Source organism: Gallinula chloropus (genome assembly GCF_964237585.1).
Source record: "Gallinula chloropus genome assembly, chromosome: 14".
Taxonomy (NCBI): Eukaryota; Metazoa; Chordata; class Aves; order Gruiformes; family Rallidae; genus Gallinula; species Gallinula chloropus.
Window position 1 is genome coordinate 20,495,633 of NC_140099.1, and position 21,718 is coordinate 20,517,350.

Below are 21,718 nucleotides of genomic sequence, written 5' to 3' on the forward strand. Positions count from 1 at the left end.
GGAGAGCGGAGCCAGAGGGCATCGGGACTGGAAACAAGGGAGCGTGGAGCCAGAGGGCATCGGGACTGGAAACAAGGGAGCGCGGAGCCACAGAGCATCAGGACTGGCAGCAAGGGAGCGCGGAGCCAGAGGGCATCAGGACCGGTAGGTAGCAAGGGAGCGCGGAGCCAGAGGGCATCGGGACTGGCAGCAAGGGAGCGCGGAGCCAGAGGGCATCGGGACCGGCAGCAAGGGAGCGCGGAGCCACAGAGCATCGGGACTGGCAGCAAGGGAGCGCGGAGCCACAGAGCATCGGGACTGGAAACAAGGGAGCGCGGAGCCAGAGGGCATCGGGACTGGCAGCAAGGGAGCGCCGGCTGGGTGCAGGGACCCTGTCCGGAGCCAAGCTCGGCGCTGCTCTGCCAGCCCTGCCCCGAGCAGCACACGCCGCCCGGCAGCGCAGAGCGGGGGCCAGCAACCCCCCCCTCCCTCCTCCCCTCCTGGCCTTGCCCTGGCAGCGGGCGGGCAGAGGCGGGGGCCGCCCCCCCTCCGCCCCCGCCCCCAAATCCCTGGGCAGGGCGAGCCCTTGATAAAGCGGCGCGGCGGCGGCAGCGCGCCCAGCCCAGCCCAGCCCCGCGATGGAGACGGGCGGGTGCCGCATGAGCGGCGCGGAGCCCAGCGCCCCGGCCATGATCACGCTGGAGGACCTGGACGGGATGGCGGAGGAGAGCGCCGACTCCGCCTACCACAGCAACGGCAGCAGCCTGGAGGAGGAAGCCGAGCGCATGGAGGACGAGGAGCAGGAGCGGCTGCTGAGCTACTGGCAGAGCGTGGGCAGGGGGCACCAGGTGGACGTGCCGCGGGGTAAGAGCCGGCGGGGCCGGGAGCGGGCAGCGCTCGGGCTGGGCTAAGCCGCTCACGCCCACGGCAGCGCGCTGGGCTTTAGGGGATGCGGGAGGGGGGATTCCTCAGTGTACCGGCCCGCGCCGCAACCTTCCCGCTATTCCTGACCTCCAGCTGCGGGCTGTCCCTCCCGGCAGCATCCCGCGGGACCTGGCACGGCGCTGGCAGAGCCCCCCGGCGAACCTCTCCCGTCCCCGGGGGTGCACAGACCCCCGCACCCCCTCCCCCGGCCCCGCATCCCCCAGCCGCGCCGGCAGCAGGACAGCGCAGGGGTGGGTGAGCCCGGTGCTACCGGCAGCCCCGGGGAAGGGGGGCTGAAGGCACAGCAGCGCCGAGCTGAAGCGCTGCACAGGGCGATGCAAAAGCCTTCTCTAACCCTGAGAAGCAGCAGCAGCACCAGCCTGACCCGTTTGTGCTGAAAGGGACCCGATGGGAGCTGTCAGCCCTCGTTAAGTGCTAAAAGGGGCTCATTAAGTGCTTTTGGGGGCATTGGTCAGTTGAAGAGCATCCCCTCACTGCAGCTATGCAGGAGGGTAGCTCCTGGAGGGAAAGATGGTTGAATTGAAAGGTGGCACAAACAAGTGAAAGGAGAGACTTGGCTTCTGGGCAGTAAGCTTCCCAGGCTTACCTTAGTAAGAATTTGTTTTCAATTTTAAGAAAGAGTGAGGAATCTGAAAGACTGTCAGCTACTCCCTGCTGCTGGCTAACTGCAGACTTGGCTCACCCTGAAACTGTAATTCATCCACGCTGGCCTGTGTAGAGAAGTAGAGAGATGTCTCTGGCATCTCTACTGTTGAGATAAATCACCTTCTAACAGGGCAGGAAGCAGCAAAACTTCAAACAAACCCTTCCCTAGATACCACTGAAAAGAAGCCACTGGTACTTGGAAACTTTCCCTGTATTCCAGCACAGCAGAGGGTACTGCCTTTCCAGGACACACCTTTCTAATGTTTTAACCATGTTTTAACTCCCAGGCAGGCACCAGAAGAAAGGCAAGGTCAGTCTGAGGGGTTCTCTGGCTTGCCTTGTCCTCACAGCCCCCTTCAGAAGGGTCTCTGGCTGCCCTGAGCCAGCAGTGCCATCCCATGCATCCAGCCTGCTGTCTGGTCAGTGCTTCAGCTCTGATGGCTGCTGATGCTGCAGGGGAGCAGAGAGGGGAGAGAAGAGGGGCACAAGGGAGGCTGGAACACACCAATGCTAAGTTGGTCCTGAGGAGGAGCTTTGTATGGCAGAAAACAAGATTCACTCCCACAGAGTTGATACACAGGAGTTTCAGTGCCCTGTTTCACCTCAGGTCTTTTAGGCAGGAGAGCAAGTCTAGGAAATATGGCAAAAATCAGTGTTTTACCACACTTTAGTTACTGTATTACAAAAAGCTTACTTTGCAAAGCTAAGCAAATCTTACCCAAATCTAAGTAGAAGATTTTCCTTCTGATCCTGTCCTGAGCAGTATGCCAAGAGGGGACAGCATCTCACCAAGAACAGCCTTTGTGTGCCAGGCTGGTTTACATGGTCCATTTAAAGACCAAGTGAACTGTTAATATCCCCAGTCAGCCAAAGTGTGCTTGAACTTCCAGCCTGCAGCCTGACACCACCATCATCCCTCTTCATCAACAGTTCTGGGCTGTGACAAGCTTTAGCACCTGTTTTCTTCTGCAGTGACAGTTCACCTTTCAAAGAGATGATCTGCTGTGTAGCTTTTGTTAGCACCTTCTGAGAGCAACAGGACACTGTACTAAGGAATCTAATGTGTGAAGATGTGAACAACAGATTTATAGGGCCAGGATATCAATTTATCACTCTTAACAAGATCTTCATCCTATAGACTGACTGCCCTGGGCCAAACCTTGCAATGAAAAGGTGAAAGAAAATTAAAGGTGCAGGAAAGAATGATCTAACTTTCTTGGCTTGAAAGCTCCATTTCTTTTCCTACTCCCAGTAGAAGCAGAAGCCATATGCTACAGCAGAGTCTCACAATTGAAAGGGCTGGAAGGGACCTCAAAAGATCAAGTCCAATCCCCCAGCAGTTACTTTTAAATGTCTCAAGTCTGATTTCATTAGAAGAACACTCGTTAATAAGCAAGCTCAGGAAAGTTGCTACCCATCAAAACCACTGACTTCCTAAACATCAAGTTCTTGAGAGATACTCAGTGTGCAAAGCAGTGAGCTCTGAGGTCAGGGTCCCAGGCTCCAGATCACACTGGAGATCTGGAATTGCAGGTGGTTTTCCATCACCCCCAGTGCCCAGCCCCTGCTGAGGTTACCACACCTCAGCAGCAGCAAGGCTCTGCAGCACAGAGGCTGCTGGGCAGCCACAGCATCTGAGGGAAGGTCCAGAGAGTCTCCAGCACTTCATCCCAGGGAGGCAGCCACAACATCTGGCATCTGAGGGAAGGGCTGCAGTCTCTCCAGTGCCTCACCCCAGGGAGGCAGCCTCCTGCTGAAGCCCAGCCCTGAGCCTGCTTCCCAAACACCCCCCCAGAGCTGTTTCCCAGCTGCTGTCTCCAAGCTGCACCCCTGGGGCTGGTTGCAGCAGAAGGTTTTGGTTCCCAGCAGTACAAAGCTGGTGCCTCTACCCCTGACAAACCCCTCTGGGTTTGTGTGTGCATTATTTAAGGGCCCAGCTGACAAGTACATCCCACTTCAGGGATGCTCCCCACAAGCCTGATCAGGGACAAATTAAGGCAGACAAATTCTGACCAGCCTTGCTGCTGCCCACAAGCCTTGTCAAACATGCCCTATCTATAGAAATATTTACCTCTGTCACAGCACCTACCTGTAGTAGCCCCTGTAACCACAATTTTAAGCTTCATGAAACCAAATCTTTACCCAGCCACACTGCTACAGCTCATCTCACCTGGCTTTGTCACACCAGCATCCAAGTTTGTGAGGCTGGACTGACACACAACACATCAAGGAACTCACTTTAGGGCAGTATAATTTAAGTATATTCCATCCTAAGATATTTATAACCCATGTTACACTATCATACCTGACAGGCACAGGTTCAAGAGCTGAAGAACAAAACTCCTGAGAGGACTTTAATCACTTGCAATCCCTACCTTATGCTTTAATATTGAAGGGACAAACCCCCACAGTTACCAATAAAGGAACTGAAAGACAGAGCTAATGTTTCTGGAGTCTTGATGAGAAGTTCCATAACTCTTGAGTACTCCATGGAAAATTCAATGCTGAAGGTCTAATCTACTTGGATTTTTCTCTTAGCCTCCAGGGAGATCAATTTTACATTTCAATTATCACTTTAATTTTAATGATTACCAATTATATATATATTTTAAAAGGTTTAAATTAACTAAACTCTAGCTTTCTCCACTTCATTAAAAGGATCTTCTCTATTCCAAGCATTCTTAAAGCTAAAGCCCCTGCACTGGGTGCCAGGGGATGTAGGTTTGATTCCCAGCTCAGCTACAGATTTACTGAGTGACCTAGGCCAAGTTAATTCTCCTGCAACTTAATTCTCCTCCTCTCTGACACACGTGGATAATACTCCCTACCCCCATCATCCTGCCTTTGCCACTTAAGATACCACTGGGGCACTTCAAACACCCATGAGAAGGGCTCACATTGGATGAAGCTTTATCCTTTCCTTGCACATCTGATCTGTGCCATGAGGCGGTAGGGCAGAAGTTCCCATCCAGACCCAAACACTGCATCTAAACATGAAATTTCTAACCCTCTCCCAAAGTACAGGGATGCTTCTATTCCTTCAGCTTTGAAAGGCAAGGGACTCTTTTGGGAGAGGGGCTTTCTGTTCCTAAGACTAACCTTACAACCAGTTTCCAAGCCTGTTTGACAGGCATCCTCTTCTAAGCAGGAGTTATTGATGAACTTCAGACTCACAGAACCATAGGGGTGGGAAGGGACCCCCAGAGCCCATGGGGTCCAACCCCCTGCCAAAGCAGGGTCCCTAGGACAGGGCAGGGGCTGGAATCTCTCCAGAGAAGGAGACTCCACACCCCCTGGGCAGCCTGTCCCAGGGCTCCCTCACCCACACTGGGGGGGAACTCCCTGTGCTCCAACTTGAGCCCATCGCCCCTTGTCCTGTCCCCACAGACACTGAGCAGAGGCTGCCCATGGCCCCCTGTGTCCCACCCTTCAGCTATTGATCCCCATTGATCAGATCCCCTCTCAGGCTTCTTCTCTCCAGGCTGAACAGCCCCAGCTCACTCAGCCTTTCCTCACAGGGGAGATGCTCCAGGCCTTTAATCACCTTCATAGCCCTAACTTGAGACAGAAGTGATGTCAAGGCAGCCATAGCTTCAAATACACCTAATCCAGCCATATTTAAACTACAAAACTACAGGGGAGCAGAAGTACTGGGATATGTTAGTAATCTATATGCAAATGTCAATGTTTGCTCTTTCTCTGCCTTTGAGCTTGGCTGGGAAGTTTAACAGTGCAGACTGGCACTGCTGGTGTCACTGCACCTGGGAATGGTTAACAGGCTTGGTATTTCATTCCCTGCAAAGTGTGAGAATCATTCAGAAGCCACAGACATTTCAGGTCCATCTCAGCACTGAGGCAGGCAGGTGCTTAGAGTTCTTCACCAACCCCCAACTGTTAACATCCTCCCTCACAAAATGAGCTGCCACCCAGGTGTGAGAGTTCAGGGCAGAAGTGGTGACACTCCAAGGCATCCCTGCTCCAAAGAGCAAGATGACAATGGCAAACAGCAGCAGCAAGTGAAACACAGGGTGTCCCTGGGAGCCAAAGTTGGTCTGTTCCTCCTCATCTTCACTAACACCTTATGGTGACTCTGGCCATTTGAGAGCCCTGAACCACTCCATTTCTTCCTGCCAGACGTGATGGAACCTGACCACCAGCACACTGAAGCTTTGCCCTGCTCCCACCTCTATATTAGAACATTAATTTTCACTCTCCCAACAGTCTCCTGCCTCTTCCAAACCAAACTAAAGCCTTTCATCTAATGTACCTGGACTCTAATCAAACAGCACACACCTATCAAACTACTATGCAACAGCAGCAATCGTGTCAACACAAAGTTGTGTTCCCATTTCTTTCTTAAACAGTCACATCTTCTTAAGATACAGCTCTTCAGGGAAGTACACACTGAGGAATTTGAAGTTTCCTCCTCTTATAGTTCTTTAACTCAACATGACCCTTTTCTCCTCCCTTACCTGTAGTTTCTGCACTTCAACCCTTCCCCACACACGCCCCACATTCACTGTCTTCCCTCCAGCCTGAGCACATTGGGCTCCCCAACGCAGCCCCTTCTGCACAGCATCCTGCCCTAACCACCAAAGTACCTCAGCTTCATGGGTGCCACTGCCATACCATGAAGCCCCAAGTCAGGCACAGCATGTGAAAAGCAGCTTCAGGAGCCCCCCACACAACAGTCACCTCCCTTGAGCTGCTGGCTGCAGCCTTGCCCATGGGGCCTGCTGTGTGTCTTGTTCTGCCAAGGCTCCTCCTGGAGCTACAAACACAGCTGATGTTCCCTTCTGGGTCTTCATGAAAACGTTTGTCTTTTGATATGACATTCTTGCCTCTGGTGAGGTCTTACTAGAAGACCTTAGAGTAAGATAATACCTTACTGAACAGATATTTTGCAATTCACTTCAGAACTCCACATGTAGAGAAGATGGGTCGCTGCAGCATAACGCTCTCTCCATCAGTCTGAGCTATACTACTCCCAGAGACTGCAGAGAAAAGCAGTGTGGTAGCTGGGCAGCAGCAGTGCAGAGCTAGCCAGGACAAAGGTAGCACCCCAGCAGCTCAGGCACTGCAGCTTCTGAGCAGCAACATGGGCCTCACACCCCACATAGACCCCAACTAGTGAGTCCCACTGGAATATGCATAATATCAAATGCTGAAGTGAAGTGGTAGACAGAAGTTTGGGAAATGACAGATTTCCCCCAATAGCAGTTCCTGTGAACAAGGGCTGCCAACTCCATTTGCTTCTTCACGTTGCTAACACGTTAATCCAGCCCTGACAGAGCTGCTGGGGCTGGCAGCACCCTTTGCACAGAGAGACAGGTCCTGTTACCTTTCCCATTAACACTGAAGAGCAAACTGAACTCCTTACACTCACCAGGAGTTGAGCCAAGAGAAGCCAGGAGCACACCTCACTCTCATTTCTACAGCATCACACCTAAAACTGGAACTGTGTTATCCTGTTGCAGACATGGCAGAGCCAATTCAGCAGCTGACTCGAAACAACAACCCCCAGGAGAGACAGACCATCCCATTTACCCTCATCCAGCGCAAAGAAAAGGTACTATTTCCCTCCCCCACTGAGGTCTCAATCACAGACTGGTTTGGGTTGGAAGGGAGCTCAAAGATCAGCTAGTTCCAGCACCCCTGCCATGGGCAGGGGCACCCCCTCCCCCAGCCCAGGGTGCCCCAAGCCCCATCCAACCCGGCCCTGAACCCTGCCAGGGATCCAGGGGCAGCCCCAGCTTCTCTGGGCACCCTGTGCCAGGGCATCCCCACCCTCACAGTAAAGAATTTTCATCTAAATTTACCCTAGAACAGAATCTTCAAGGTTGGGTAAGACTTCAACAAAGTCCAACTGTCCATCCAACAGCATCATGTCAACCAAGTGTGGTTTCAGTCCAAAATATGTTTCATTATAAATCACTGTAACCACTCAGGACTTTTAACCAAAAGAGCAAAGCATTAGATCACTATTTTTACATGTGTGAATTTTTCTTCTTTGGAAGCTAGGAGCTATCATGCAAGTCAGGAGATGTCACAAAGACTGCAAGTCCTGGCCAGTTTAAAATCACTTTAACAAACCCCCTCATATTTTCTAATTAAAATACCCATTTTCTTCATTTAAATGAGTGCATTTGCTCCTTTACACAATCATGTTAATAAAATCTCAGCAGAGAACACTTGAAAGAGATTAATATCTGAATTTAAAAACCAAACACCTACTCTTGTATCATGGGTCATCATCAAACAGAGCAGCAATTTACAAACCCATCTCACCAAAACCATCTTCTCCTCTAATGAAAAAATCAACACTGATGTCCAACAAACTGTTTCCAGCTCAGGAAACAAGTCTCTAACCTTAAATACATCCCAAATCAAGAGAATCTTGTTGCTTTTTTAATTGTATCAGTATAACTACAGTTTGTAAATACCACAATGTGATTGAGTGAATTTCATCTAAACAGTTGGGGCTCCTGACTGTTGTAATTAAATGTCTGGAAGCCATTTCTCAATACTACTGCAATAACTACAGATCCAAAAAATTAATGTTATTCACTGTTAACTACAACTAAACATTTAATGCTGTAAGTCCAAAAGATGATGGTCCCTTGTTTTAAAGAGCTGCCTGAGAGTCTGCTGAAACAGATTTTGGTCCAAGACCAGCAGCATAGCCCTTCTTAATTTATCTGAGGAAGGATTTCACTGCCAGTTGAAAAGAGATCCTTGTACTCAAGTAAGACAGAAGCACTGCATGGGGTTTGGAGATCTCCTTGCTATAAGCCAGCTTGGACCTTGAAATGAAAGCAGGTGAACTAAGTAGTAAACAGAATGAGCCTCAAGTATAGCTGACACTGAGAATCATTCCTGATGCTTGCTGGTCTCCCACTCATACTTCTAGAGAAGTGGGTTTCTTCTTCAGCAAAGCACTGCAATATCACTTCAACTGTTATTTGCTTGCATTTTTTAGGTGATCACTTAAAATACAAAACTAATACCTTCCTGTGTTTGCAGCTTGGAGATCTGCTGTATGAGAAGCGCCAGTATGGGAAAGCCAAGTGGGCTTGTATAAAAATGAAGGAGAAGCAGTATGAGCAGAGCATTTGCCTTGGATTCATGAAGCTTATGAGGTACATTTGTGAGCAGAATTCCTCAGGTAATTGGTACCACAGTTCTACATTACAGTTAGATCCCTTTGAGATCCCTTTCTTAGCTCTTTCCAAACACTCCATCCTGTCTATGTGGATGTTTCCCTGTACCTGACCCTTGCCCACAGTCTCAACCCAAGTGCTGCTCCCTCTGCATAGGTGCTGGAGGAGCAGAGCTGCAGGAAGGCAGCACAGTTTCCAAGGCCATTCTCACCACCACAGCTGCCTAGGAATTGTCACTGGGCATTTTTCTAGGCTGCCAGCTATAAATTAGGCTTTTGCTACATAATTTTAGTTGTTTAGCTTTCACAGCAGCACTGAAATTGCCTGTACAGTGCCAGGACACCACAACATTTTGCCTCCTGTGCCTGAGTTCACGATGCTCAACTTGTGCCTATCTGACTGGACACCAAGAACTTCTGTGCCTGAAGCACATTTTCCAGAAAGATAAACCAGTTTTAACTCCAGTTCTTTGGAATAATGTCAGACTCACTGTGTCCCTGATAGCTGATGCCTGCATGAAAAGCATGCCTTTGGTTTCCAGTGCAATTTAACCTGGCTTCAGCTTCCAGCCATCAGTGCTCGTTTCTCCACTCTCCAGTTGGCTGATATCCTGCAACACCCCGTGTTTTGCTTTGGAACATCTGCTGTAATGAAGTCAACCCTTAATTTTCTTTTCAAGAAACCAAAAACACTGATTCTGAAAGCTTTTCCTTAACCACAAGGTTAAGCTAAAGTCCTTGCCCTTCATAAAGAATCACAGAATCTCCTGAGTTGGAAGGGACCCACAAGGATCATCAAGTGCAACTATCAACTCCACACAGGGCCAAGGCAGGAGAGCTCACCAAATCACAGACTGGTCTGGGTTGGGAGGGACCCCAAGGGTCACAGAGCTCCAACCCCCTGACACAGGCAGGGACACCAACCTCCAGGCCTGGAGCTACACAAGGGTGCCCAGGGCCCCATCCAACCTGGCCTTGAACACCCCCCAGGGATGGGGCACCCACCCCCTCTCTGGGCAGCCTGTTCCAGCCCCTCACCACTCTCTCTGCAAAGAGCTTCCCCCTAATATCTCATCTCACCCTTCCCTCCTCCAGCTTCACTCCATCCCCCTTGTCCTGCCAGTCTCTGCCCTTTAACAACTGATTCCCCTCCTGTTTATAAGCTCCCTGTGCTGCATTTCAGACACGTGTGCACACACATTTGCACATGTAGGCTTTAGGTATGTGCACACACACAGACTACAAGGCAATGTGCTACTACACAACCCCACTTTCTGTAACCATCCTACTGAACTCCTTTCAGTAACAAACCCTGCTCTATGGCACTCACTTTCTATTGCTCAGCAGGAGCCCAGAAGCCCAGCAGAAAATGCAGACCTCCTTCTGTATTGTCTAACAAGGCACATGTCTCTCCTCAGGACTGTACCTGGGAATAACTGTACCCATTGTGACCATAGTCCACACCAATGAGGCTCAGTCAGAGATGACCCAGTCAGTGACAGTAGCATACTACCTGCCTGAGGTGCTGCAGGACGAGCCTCCTCATCCTTTTGACTCTGACATAATCATTGAAGAATGGCCTTCTACTATTGTTTATAGCAGGTAAGAAACACTTCAATTCTGTTCTAGTAAAAAGATGCAGTTTTCAATTTGAGCATATGATGTCTTCTAAACAGACTTCCAAAAGCTAACAGAGCAAAACCTGATTTTCTGTGATTCTTAAAAGCTGCTTGATTTATCAAACTGGGATATTCAGGGAAGAATCATTACCACCTGATGGGAAAAATATGCATTTGTGAGTGTCAGATATAAGAGCATCTCAAAACACAAACTAGTCCAGACAGGAGGGGAATCGGCTTGTTAAAAGGGTAGATAATGGCAGGACAAGGGGGATGGAGTGAAGCTGGAGGAGGGAAGGGTGAGATGAGATATTAGGGGGAAGTTCTTTGCAGAGAGAGTGGTGAGGGGCTGGAACGGGCTGCCCAGAGAGGGGGTGGGTGCCCCATCCCTGGGGGTGTTCAAGGCCAGGTTGGCTGGGGCCCTGGGCACCCTTGTGTAGCTCCAGGCCTGAAGGTTGGTGTTCCTGCCTGTGGCAGGGGGGTTGGAGCTCTGTGACCCTTGGGGTCCTTTCCAACCCAGACCATTCTAGGATTCTGTGTAGCTGGGCTCCAAGTGTCTAATGGATCACTGAAAAAATGGATCACTGAGTGTTTAAGAAACACTCTCACCTGTTTGAGCTGAATCACAGGTAGCAGCATTAGCTAAACATGACTAAACTTAGTGACATTCCTAGTCTCTGGGAAAAAAAAAAAGGGGGATTTTAAAGAGAATTTGATACAAAGCTGATTGTTCCAGGAGCTTCAGAGGAATCATCAATGAGGATGCTATCATGAGAGAAATAAACCTGTTGGCAGAGATCCTGGAGAGCCCTGAGCTGTGCTTGCAGGATACGTTCATCATCGCAGGCTACACCAACCCCGCTGCTGCCAACCGGCACAATGAGATCTGGTTCCTCCAGCGACCCTAGCTGCCCCTCCCCAGCCCCAGCAGCCACAGCAACCACAGAGGATTCACTGGCACAATCTCACAGGTCCATCATGATGTCCAACCCTCCAAGGTTTTAGAAATGTGGCTTTTGGGCCAGTTTAGCAAGGCAATCACTCCCACTCAGTAACCAAGCAGAGGTAATAACCTCAAACCTGCAGTTTCCTATGTCAACTTTGAGAGTTTTTACACAATTTTAACAGAGATTATTAGCACTTTAAAAGGTAGATTCACCTTATCATTATTTTTTCAAGATAGGGGAGACAGAGACCTCTCTCCTCAACCACTTCTGAGTGTCTCTAGACTGCTGTGGCTTGGGACAGTCCTAGGGGAGATCCTGGAGCCCCAGACCCAGCTGGGGCTCTCAGTGGGACCCCCCCATTAGAACCTCCTCACACATGCAGGCTGTGCTCCAGAAAGAGAACATCCAGGTCTTAATTTCAAAAGAGAACTACCAGGTTTAGACCACTGGGATTAAACCAAGGAGTAAGAGTAGGCCAATGCTGACTGCTTTTAATGCCATCATCTGTGGAGCAGAGACTCTTACTGCTTACCTCAAGAAGCATTCAACCAAAGCCCTTTTAACCTTGAGACCAAGAAGGCAGAACAGCCCTAACACTCATCATGCTTCGATAGCAAAAGTTGCAGGTTACTTGAATCACAGGCTCATAGTGATCCCATGACCATATTTGACATTCCTAAGTAGAAAGTGGTTACTCTTAACCCTCCAGTTTCCTAACTACTTTCATCTTAGAACGTTGCTGAGTGTTACAACACTGCAGCTGAAGTCATTTGCTCCACACTATCAGCATTACATGCCATAAAAATCACATTCCACAGAAGAAAAGTTAAACTAGAAGCCAGCCCTGGCAGTCCCCTGGTCCACCCTCTGCCACACTGCTGGCAGAGCAGGCTGCCCAGGGCCTCACACCATCTCCAGGGACAAGGAGCCCCCCAAACCCCCTCAGGGCCCTGGTCCAGTCTTTGACCACCCTCACTGTGAGAAGTTTTCTTCCTGATACCTAACTTTCCCTGTTGCAGGTTGTTTCTTTGGCCCTTACCCATGTGATAATGAAACAGACAACTGCAAGCCTAGCACACATAGCTCTAGGTGTGGCAGAAGGTCTGGAAGCCACACTCAGGCTTTACTACAGATACAGAGCACCTACTGCACTTTAGAGCTGGGTAGCAAACAGGTTTGCTCTCAAAATTCCCTTTCTAATGTCTCCCCCCTTACAGAAATGATGGGAGAGCTTAATCTTAATACTTAACAGAAGTAAATGTCTTTTTTATATCAAATGTTATGAGGTTTATCACCAGCATTATTTATTGACTATATGATTTAGGCTTTAAACAGAGCTTTTGTGTTACTCAGTTCCAAGGTACAAAACAGCAACCAGAGCCAGCACCTGCTCCCTTACAGTGGTGTGTGGCAAACAAACTGGATTTATGTAGTAATTCTCACTAAACACACACAGAGGTCTTGAATTGAAGCCTCCTGGTTCCACAGAGCTCTCTGCTGCACAAAACTTGACCTAACCCCCCTTGCTAAGCAGCAGGCTCAGAGCCCTGCTGACCCAGCTTAAGCATGCCCAGGGTGCTCTCTGGTGGTGGCTGCCCACAGAGATCCCTCGGGGAGCCAGGCAGAAGGGGGAGAGAAAAGGAGAGTGAAACAAAAAGAAGAGAGAAAAGCCTTAGTTTTAATGCAAACAAACTGATGGTCTTTGTGGGGAAGAGAAAAAAAACAACCCAAGGAACTAATCCTGACTCTCTTCTCCTGAGTGCTCCCCCTCACTGCTCAGACACCCAGCCCCAGTCCAGCACAGACACATACCTGGATGTTTAACTGATGGGGGGGAATGTCAAGCAACTGTGGGTTTGGGTCTGTGCTATTCCAGCCACAGAGCTATCAAAACTGGTTTGCCAGGGGACAGCACAAATGCCTGTGCCAGCTGTGACCACAACCAGGAACCACTTCATCTGATGTGCCCAGTTAAAGGCACCTCAGAGTATTTCTTACTTAGCAGAATTGAGGTGCTGATGGTACCTCTCATGTCTCTCAATTTGTTCAAGACACAGAATCACAGCCAGGGAGAGGAAAAATAAATCAGACTTTTTTCCTTTTCAATATGTTGAGTTGTTTCCCCTTTGATTTTTATTTATTTATTTTGCTTTCTATTTATTTTCAACATTGCCTCAGACTGTTGGAAATGCCAACCAGTATTAAAAGAAACAGCTGTCAAACCCCTGGAAAACAGTGAAAAGGTTTTTAAAACCCAGTTGAGAACCCAGGGAGGCATTAAATACTAGGCTTTGTTTTGCCCTCACTGCCCCACCCCAAGATTTTTTTATAACATGTGAAGGCAAATGAAAGAAGTTTCTGCAATTTGATTGCTTTTGCCAGTCATAGAAGTTATTTTAATGCTAGTACTGGAATTCATTTAATGGAAGTACTAGTTTGTACATACTTTATATTTTAAACATCTACTGCAAAAAGCATTTGCTGTATGTCTCTCTCCATAGGCAGCCATCACCTAAACACTTCTGTGACTCAGCTACTTTGTGGGTACTTTATAGAAACCTTCTTGTTACCAAGATACAAAAATAAGGTGTTTATCTGAATGTGCTGCCATCCCAAGCACAGCCAGGTGTTCAGTGTTTCATGTACAGCTGTGAATTCTGAGGTAGTAGTTGCTTTGACTCACGTTAGATGGCTTCTGCTGCTGAGAAGGAACCAATTCATCTGAGTTTGAAGATAGACTTTATGGCTACTGCACCCTGTACCAAGCTCTGGGAACAGCCCTCAGAGGCACAGAGAGCTCTAGTTTTTAACTGGCACACAATACAGTTCACTTACCAGTTATACCAGCCAGTGCCAAGGGAACACAACAATTCCTCTATCACTTTAGGAAGTGTGAGGACATCACATCAAGTGTGATCACCTCACTTCTCTTATCAGAACAGCTATTTCACTATTTAATCTGTGGCTCTGTTTTATAAGCCATTAACAAATGGATTTGCAGTTTTAATTCAAACCTATTTGATTTCAACTGTTCAAAGGAGATACCAAAACAGAATTCACCCTTATTTTTGGAAGAATAAATTATGTAGCCTTAAAAGATAAGTGTTGTCCTGCATACTGTGTATTTCTCAAACAAGCATTAGTGCCTAAAAAGTTTATTCCAGCTATTGTGATACTCAGGGCCTTGCTTACTGTACGTACACAAACATAAACAGGATTTTTCCAGCTTTGTTGTGTTGTGCTCTTTCACACTGTCCTTCATTTCCACTGAAATGTTGTCTTGTTTACTGGTACTGTTTGTCAGAATTAAAGAGAATTCTTTTATTGTGCAGAACATGTCTGGCTTTCCTTTTTCTAACAGATATACAAGTCCTTTTGCTGCCTTTCAGAGTCAGAAGGTTGGAAAAGATCATTGAGTCCAACCATCCCTGTCCTGTGCTGACCCAGATCCCTGAGCACCTCATCTACCCTCTGTTAAACACACCCAGGGGTGGGGACTCAGCCCCCTCCCTGGGCAGCCTGTGCCACAGCCCCACAACTCTGCTAGGGAAGAGCTTTTCCCTCCCAGCTGAGCTGACCCTGCCCTGGGGCAGCTTGAGCCCATTGCCCCTTGTCCCATCTCCTGTCCCCTGGCTGACTTCCCTTTCAACAGGAAGAGCAGAAATCACAACAGCTGATTTTACAAAAGCCATTTAACCCCCAAGTTCAAACTTGTCACTCTGAGACCCCCAAAAATCTCGATAACTTTCAAAAAACCCACATAATTGAAATAAACAGGCACAGTGGGAGCTGTGCAGCTCCCTGCTGCAGGTAGCAGGTCTGCCAGCAGCCTCACTCCTCACTGCAGGAGCCATCTGTGACTGCATTTTTGTCAAGCATCCAGCAGTCTCCCACGATTCCTGCTGGGGCAGAGGGGGTAGGGCTGGCTTGGGAATCAAGCTGCAGAGCAGCTGTACTTCCAGCATGATGGGCTGTGGTGGTTCAACCCCAGCCTACACACCACACAGCCACTTGCCCTTGGCCCCTCAGTGGGATGGGTGAGAGAACGGAAAGAATCTCCATGGACTCAGATAGTTCGTTAGGATAATGAAGACAAATCAAGATGTGATGCACAAGTCTAATTGCTCACCACCTGCAAGAAAACCCTCACAATGCCCTGTCTGTCTCTGAGCAGCAATCCCACCTCCCAGCTAGCAGCCCCAGTTACACCCAGAGCACGATGCTCTGTGGGGTGGAACGTCCCTCTGCCCAGCCTGGGGCAGCTGGCCTGGCTCTGCTCTCCTGACTCTTCTGCACCTGGCAGGGCCTGGGAAGCTGAGAAGTCCTTGGCTTGGTGCAGACACTGCAACCACCCACCAAGAGTTGAAAACATCAAGGTGTTCTCATCATTATCCTCACACCAAATCCAAACCACAGCACGGTACCAGCTACTGAAATACAATTAACTCTGCCCAGCTGAAGCCAGGACACAGATGTGTTTAATTCTCTCCTACATCCTGATGCCATTCAGAACATACTGATAAGGGTAACACAACGTGTGCCCCTCACTTCTGTGGCTGCAGACACATCCCTATCCTGATCTCAGACTGCTCAGAAGCTGAAACAGAGGAGCACAGTAAAGAGGAAGGGCTCTGCAGAAACTGAGGTGCAGGACTCACTTCTGAGAGGGCTGAGGTCTCTAAGGCCAAGGCTTGGCTTGCCCAGGAACACAGGGGCACCATCCTCTCTCAGCTCCAGTTGTCACAAGTCCTGCTTTCAAGTAAAGCAGTAGCAATACACATGCAAATACCAGGAAGCAAAGGGGAACAGAAACCACTGAAGCCACAGGAACAGCCACTGAAGGTAAGTCAAGGTTTGTCTCCACTCCTCAATTACACCAGATGAGCCAGGCCTGTGTGCTTATTTCAGCTTCAGCCTCAGCTGAAACACCTCAAATTAAACCCCAGCTCTCATTAAGAGCCTGCAGAGGTCGTTAGGTAAACAGCCTTCAAAATTCTTGCTAGCTTATCAGTGGAACTTCCTCATTTAAATACACTTACAGGCTGCTGGTTTGAAAACAGCTGATCTAATCCAGTCTAGAAGCTGAATGCACCTTGCCTCCCAACGCTTTTCACACACACTACCACAAAACCACTACACTTCAACCAAAAACATACCCTGAAGCCAACAGTCTGATACTAACTTACTCTGAATTATATTTTTAATGTCTCTCATCAAAAAAGGAACATGTCTTTTGAACTTTTCAGAGCAATACCTTATGTAATACTAGTTGTCTACTAGTGCCTTAAGAGAGAGGGCACAGAGCAGTTAAGTCAGCACTGATGAGATAACAGTCTGGTCCCTGCTCTGTCCTATATTTGAACTAGTAAAAAAAAGATAAAAGGTCTCAAACTAAGAACTTTTACAGATCATTTCAAGCTCTAAGGAATACTCTTAATCAGAGAAAACATTTCAGCCACTGTATGGTTTTCATAAGGCTGGCAGTAACCTGCACAACACAAGCATGGCCACTCACAGAATCACCTTTATGATCATTGAGTCCAACCACAAATGTCTTAAAACTACTAAATTCAGCAAAATTAAGAGGCCCTCAGTTTGCTCTCATGACAAATTTGCAAGGACTCCTAAAAGAGGATGAGAAAACCAATTCACTTGGAAGTTTATGATCAGAGCTTTTTCAGTTACCACAAGGTAGCTGGTATCATTGGTGCAAAGCAAAACAGCAGCTGCTGTAGTTGAAACCAGATTTTCTTCTTTGCTCTATACTGAGGTATCTGGTTAATTGTACAGGAAAGTGTTAGGTTTGTAAGTTATTGCTAGTCCAGAGAGGGGTTAAAATAGGAAGGGAGGTTGTGTGTTTAGTGACACTGTCCAGTTAACAAGAGAGAAACACAGCCACTCACCTGGATGTAGGCATTCTGGATTCCTACCAGCTCTTCACCAAGAGGAACTATTATTTTCTCCACCTGTCGCTCATGAGAGTAAGGCTGAATTTCTGGGGAATCTTCAGCACACACCTCGATCTGAGCAATGAGCAAGTTGGAAATGACTTGCTGCACAGCCTGTTTGAGAAGCCAGAGGAAAGGATATTTGCTTGTTAACCAGCCCAACAATGGGAGCCAAGCCTATTGCCATATTTTAGAAGGCTGTGAATATGTCTGAGGTACCTGCTGCCTGCACAGGATGAACAAGGGATCTCAAGCAGTGTGCAGAGAGGCAGTGGGTAAGGTCATGAACACAACAAGCTGTCACATGAGGTGAGAGAACTCTCCCTTTGGCTTTGGGTGTAGCAGGAAATACCTGATGGGAAGTAACCTGGAGCTAGGAGCTTAAACTCAATGTAGATGTCCATCTAACAGAGAATGAAAACCTCAGCCTTGCTAATTTTCACCCAACAAACTGCACTGAAGGGAACAGGAAAGCTGCTTTGCATTGACAGGACATGCTTTTTGGTTGAAGGGGTTAGCATTCTCAGAAACCAGAGGTTATTTCCTTTTAGAAAGGCCAGGAAATAATTTAAAGCCTGCAGCATGAAAAAGACAAACCCTCAGCAGCTCACTGGCTGCCAAGAGATTTTGCTTCCAGGTGGAATTCTAACAGACTTCAGCATCCTGTGCAGCAGTCCCACTGTGTGGAATGGCAGCACACCCAGCACCCCCTGAACCCTCCTTATCACAGCAAGCTGATGGGACTCACCTTTGTGTCACTGCCTGGGGTGGCACTCAGGGCCAGGATCCGAAAGTGGTTTGTGTATTTGCTTAGTTCCCTGACAACCTAGAAACAGGAAAGCTTCTGTTAATGACCTTCAAGGCAATTACTGGCTGATACAAACTGTATCAATGAAAAGACACTGTTTTAGGAATATTTTGTTAAGCTTTTCCCACTGAGTGGGTATCTAAACTCAGCTGGGAACCAGGAAGCACTCAGTTTATAACCATTTTATCCAACAACACTGGGTACACCTGCAAAACAAGTATTACCCCAAACACTGTTCAGCAGAACAACCTTCCCTGGTAAGCTACATCATCATTTATCACTTGGTTTAACAAAGAGCTTTACTAGCTCAAGGAAGGGGCCAAAAAAGTAAGTTTGAAGAACCACTCCAGCTGGAGTCCTGTGTCCAGAGCTGGGGCCCAACACAAGGAAGATGTGGGGCTGTTGGAGAGGGGTCAGAGGAGCCACGGAGATGATCAGAGGGAGCAGCTCCCCTACGGAGAGAGGCTGAGGGAGCTGAGCTGGGTCAGCCTGGAGAAGAGAAGCTGCTGCTGAGGAGAGCTCAGAGCCCCTTCCTGGCCCTCGAGGGCCTGCAGGAGAGCTGGAAAGGGGCTGGTGCCCAGGGTAGGGAGGGCCAGGCCCAGGGGAACGGCCTTCAGCTGCAGGAGGGGGATGGAGAGGGGCTGGGAGGCAGAAATCCTTCCTGGGGAGGGGGGAGGCCCTGGCACAGGGTGCCCAGAGAAGCTGGGGCTGCCCCTGGATCCCTGGCAGGGTTCAGGGCCGGGATGGATGGGGCTTGGGGCACCCTGGGCTGGGGGGTGTCCCTGCCTTTGGCAGGAGGATACTGGGGGGGTTCTGAGGGCCCTTCCCACCTAAGTTGTTCTGTGAAAACAGAAAAGCTACAGAGAATAAATGAACAGCAACTAAAGAGGAGTTCAGATGGTGCTGACACTTCTCATGAAAGTCAGGCCAAGGTACAACTAAAACAAGGAACACAGCCTGGCAGTCCACAGCCATGGGGACTGACAGAGTGATGGGAGAGATTTTTCTCAGATGTAGCTAAGAAGACTCAAAAGCTAATGAATACACTTCCTGGCTCTATGCTGCAGAGCAAATCACATGGTAAATATTTTAATTCAGCATTTTGAAATAAATAACCTGAAATTCTTGGGAAAGTTCCTTTAGTTCTGAAAAGGGAGAGAAAAGAGAAACTGCAACACTGGCAAACCAGCATGTACTGTTTTAAGCTGGTGAGCTACCACCTCTTTTGCAGCACAACCACCTGGACAAGCACTAGAAAACACCTACTTTCCTCTACAGAGCAACTAGAACCAACTCCATATACATTCAGTCAATTTCTCCAGCATGTGAAACTGTCACTTTCTGCTAGGTCGCTGCTGTAAGGAGATTAAGCCAAGAAAATGCAACAAACTCTTTCAAATTGGGTTTTGTCTTAATTAGTAAAAAGAAATCTTGATCTCACTTTACTAAGACACAAGAATTTTACAAAAAAGTCCACATTCTTTCTAAAAAAATACCCCCACCTACATAAGAGCTACTTCAACATAGGACAACCACACTGGAGTACACCTGCAAATACAAACTATTATAAACTTTAAAACTATATAACTTGTAAATTATTATATAAAATTTTTAACTTATAAACTCTTAAAACTTTATTCAGAGTTTACAGACATTCTCAGCTCTACATTAGGAAGCTTCAATATAGATTTATACTTAAAAACAAGGTACTGAGGATGTAGAAGATCACCTGGTCTGTTTGAAAACAAAGCTCAGGACCTAAAGGACAATGTCCCTACTGCAAGGAGGACAGCAACACTTCATGGAGATCTTCTAAGTGATTTTGGGGGAGGCTTTTTGTAGCTGTGAGACAAGAGCAGGGTGACTCCAGGTTACCTGGCAGTAGGCGTGATTCCCAAGGGCTTTGTGGGCTTCATCAATAACCAAACATTTAATCTCTACAGCAGGGCACGTCCCACGAGACAGATCGTTCACCATCACCTGAGGAGTAAGGAAAAAGACTCTCTTGGCAGACCACAGCTCTCCCCGACTGAGGGCTTGGGTTCCTCCTGAAAATGGAAGAAATAACGTTAGGGAATGACATCTGCTGAGGACAGAGAGCAGCAGGTGGCCAACTGGGCTGGCTGGCACACACTGGCTTTGGGAAATGAGAGCCTTTTAAATAGCACACACCTTGACATTAGTCCCATTTGGGGAGGGAATACAGATTTTTCACAGAGTCACCAGGCTGGAAAAGCCCTTGAAGCTCATCAAGTCCAACTGTCCCTGTCCTGTGCTGACCCAGATCCCTGAGCACCTCATCTCCCCTCTGTTAAACACACCCAGGGGTGGGGACTCAGCCCCCTCCCTGGGCAGCCTGTGCCACAGCCCCACAACTCTGCCAGGGAAGAGCTTTCCCCTCCCAGCTGAGCTGACCCTGCCCTGGGGCAGCTTGAGCCCATTGCCCCTTGTCCCATCTCCTGTCCCCTGGCTGGAGAGACCATCGCCCACCTCTCTGCACCCTCCTGGCAGGGCAGGGGAGGTGGGGAGAAGGTCTCCCCTCAGCCTCCTCTTCTCCAGGCTGAACACCCCCAGTTTACATTAAAGCACTCAATCCAGAGCAGTGGAAAATAAGGCTAGAAAGCCAAACCTGCCTCCTGCAGCCATACACCTAACCTACATCACCTTGACACTGCCTTGCACTCAAGAACAGCTTATACATTCACTTATTAGGGTTCTGAGCAATAAGCTGCAGTACAAGGGAGTTTCAAAAACTTCTAAAAGAAGGAAAAATGCCATCACTCTTTGTCTAAGGCTTCATACAGAGCACATTCCCAGCCATCCACCTCTCTGTGCAGGAACTCCAAGGCTCTCTGAGCCACAGAGCTGCACACCTCAGCTCCAGAATACACCTTCCAGCCCTTCATCACCGTTATACGGGTGACCTGGGGCTTTAACTGTCGCAAAACCTGAATTTAACGCCTTGAAAAGCCTCTTGTCCTAAAAAAATCCCTCTTTTCTCTCCTCTGTGGCTTCCCCCGTTGCTTGCCCGTCCCTTACAGAGGGAGCAGCCTCGATGCCCGCGGCTCCCCGGAGCATCCCCACCCCGTGCCGGTCCCTACCTGTCATCTCGGCCATGTGCCGGGCCGGGATGCCCATAACGCGGGCGCAGGCCTCCATCTGCTGAGCCACCAACGGCTTGGTCGGGGCGAGGAAAAGCACTTTGCCGGAGGGGAACCAGCGGTAGAAGTTGTACATGACGACGGCGGCCACGAAGGTCTTGCCCAGCCCGGTGGGCAGGCACACCAGCGTGTTGGCCAGCAGCGCGGCGCGGGCCATCCGCACCTGGTAGCCGCGCAGCGGGTAGTTGGTGGGGTAGATCCAAATGGAACCCGCCGCCGAGCAGAAGCGGCCAGCGGCCGGGCTCCTCGGGGCCGGGGCCGCCCCCGGGTCCGCCGCCGCCGCGGCTGCCACCAGCAGCAAGTCATCGTCTTCTACTGCTTCTTCTTCGTCGTCCCCCGCCTCCTCCTCCTTCTTCTTCTCCACCAGCTTCTCCTCCTCTTCCTTCTTCTTCTCCACCAGCTTCTTCTCCTCCTCCTCCTTCTTCTTCCTCTCCTCCGGCGCCTTCCCGCCCGCCGCCCACCAGGCCTGAGGCAGAGTGCGCTGCCGCCCGCCACTCATCCTCCCTC

General features: G+C 49.0%; 2 protein-coding genes across 2 annotated transcripts in view; one reads left to right on the forward strand and one right to left on the reverse strand.

Moving 5' to 3' along the window:
* Positions 1–21,710, reverse strand: part of FANCM (FA complementation group M) — a gene marked incomplete at both ends in the record, with an annotated part of 58,174 nt that extends 36,464 nt beyond the window's left edge. Inside the window, 5 exons of the mRNA XM_084270390.1 lie at positions 17,198–17,356; positions 17,991–18,068; positions 19,926–20,098; positions 21,152–21,566; positions 21,621–21,710. Of these exons, the coding sequence (XP_084126516.1) occupies positions 17,198–17,356; positions 17,991–18,068; positions 19,926–20,098; positions 21,152–21,566; positions 21,621–21,710 (915 nt within the window). The remainder of the gene's footprint in view (positions 1–17,197; positions 17,357–17,990; positions 18,069–19,925; positions 20,099–21,151; positions 21,567–21,620) is intronic.
* On the forward strand, positions 618–11,255 carry LOC311196922 (heme-binding protein 2-like; the record flags this gene model as incomplete). The annotated part of the gene is made up of 5 exons (XM_084270585.1): positions 618–843; positions 7,047–7,138; positions 8,593–8,734; positions 10,147–10,330; positions 11,084–11,255. The coding sequence occupies 5 exons, from the start codon at positions 618–620 to the stop codon at positions 11,253–11,255; spliced, it is 816 nt and encodes a 271-aa protein (XP_084126711.1).
* Positions 21,711–21,718: the final 8 nt, after the last annotated feature.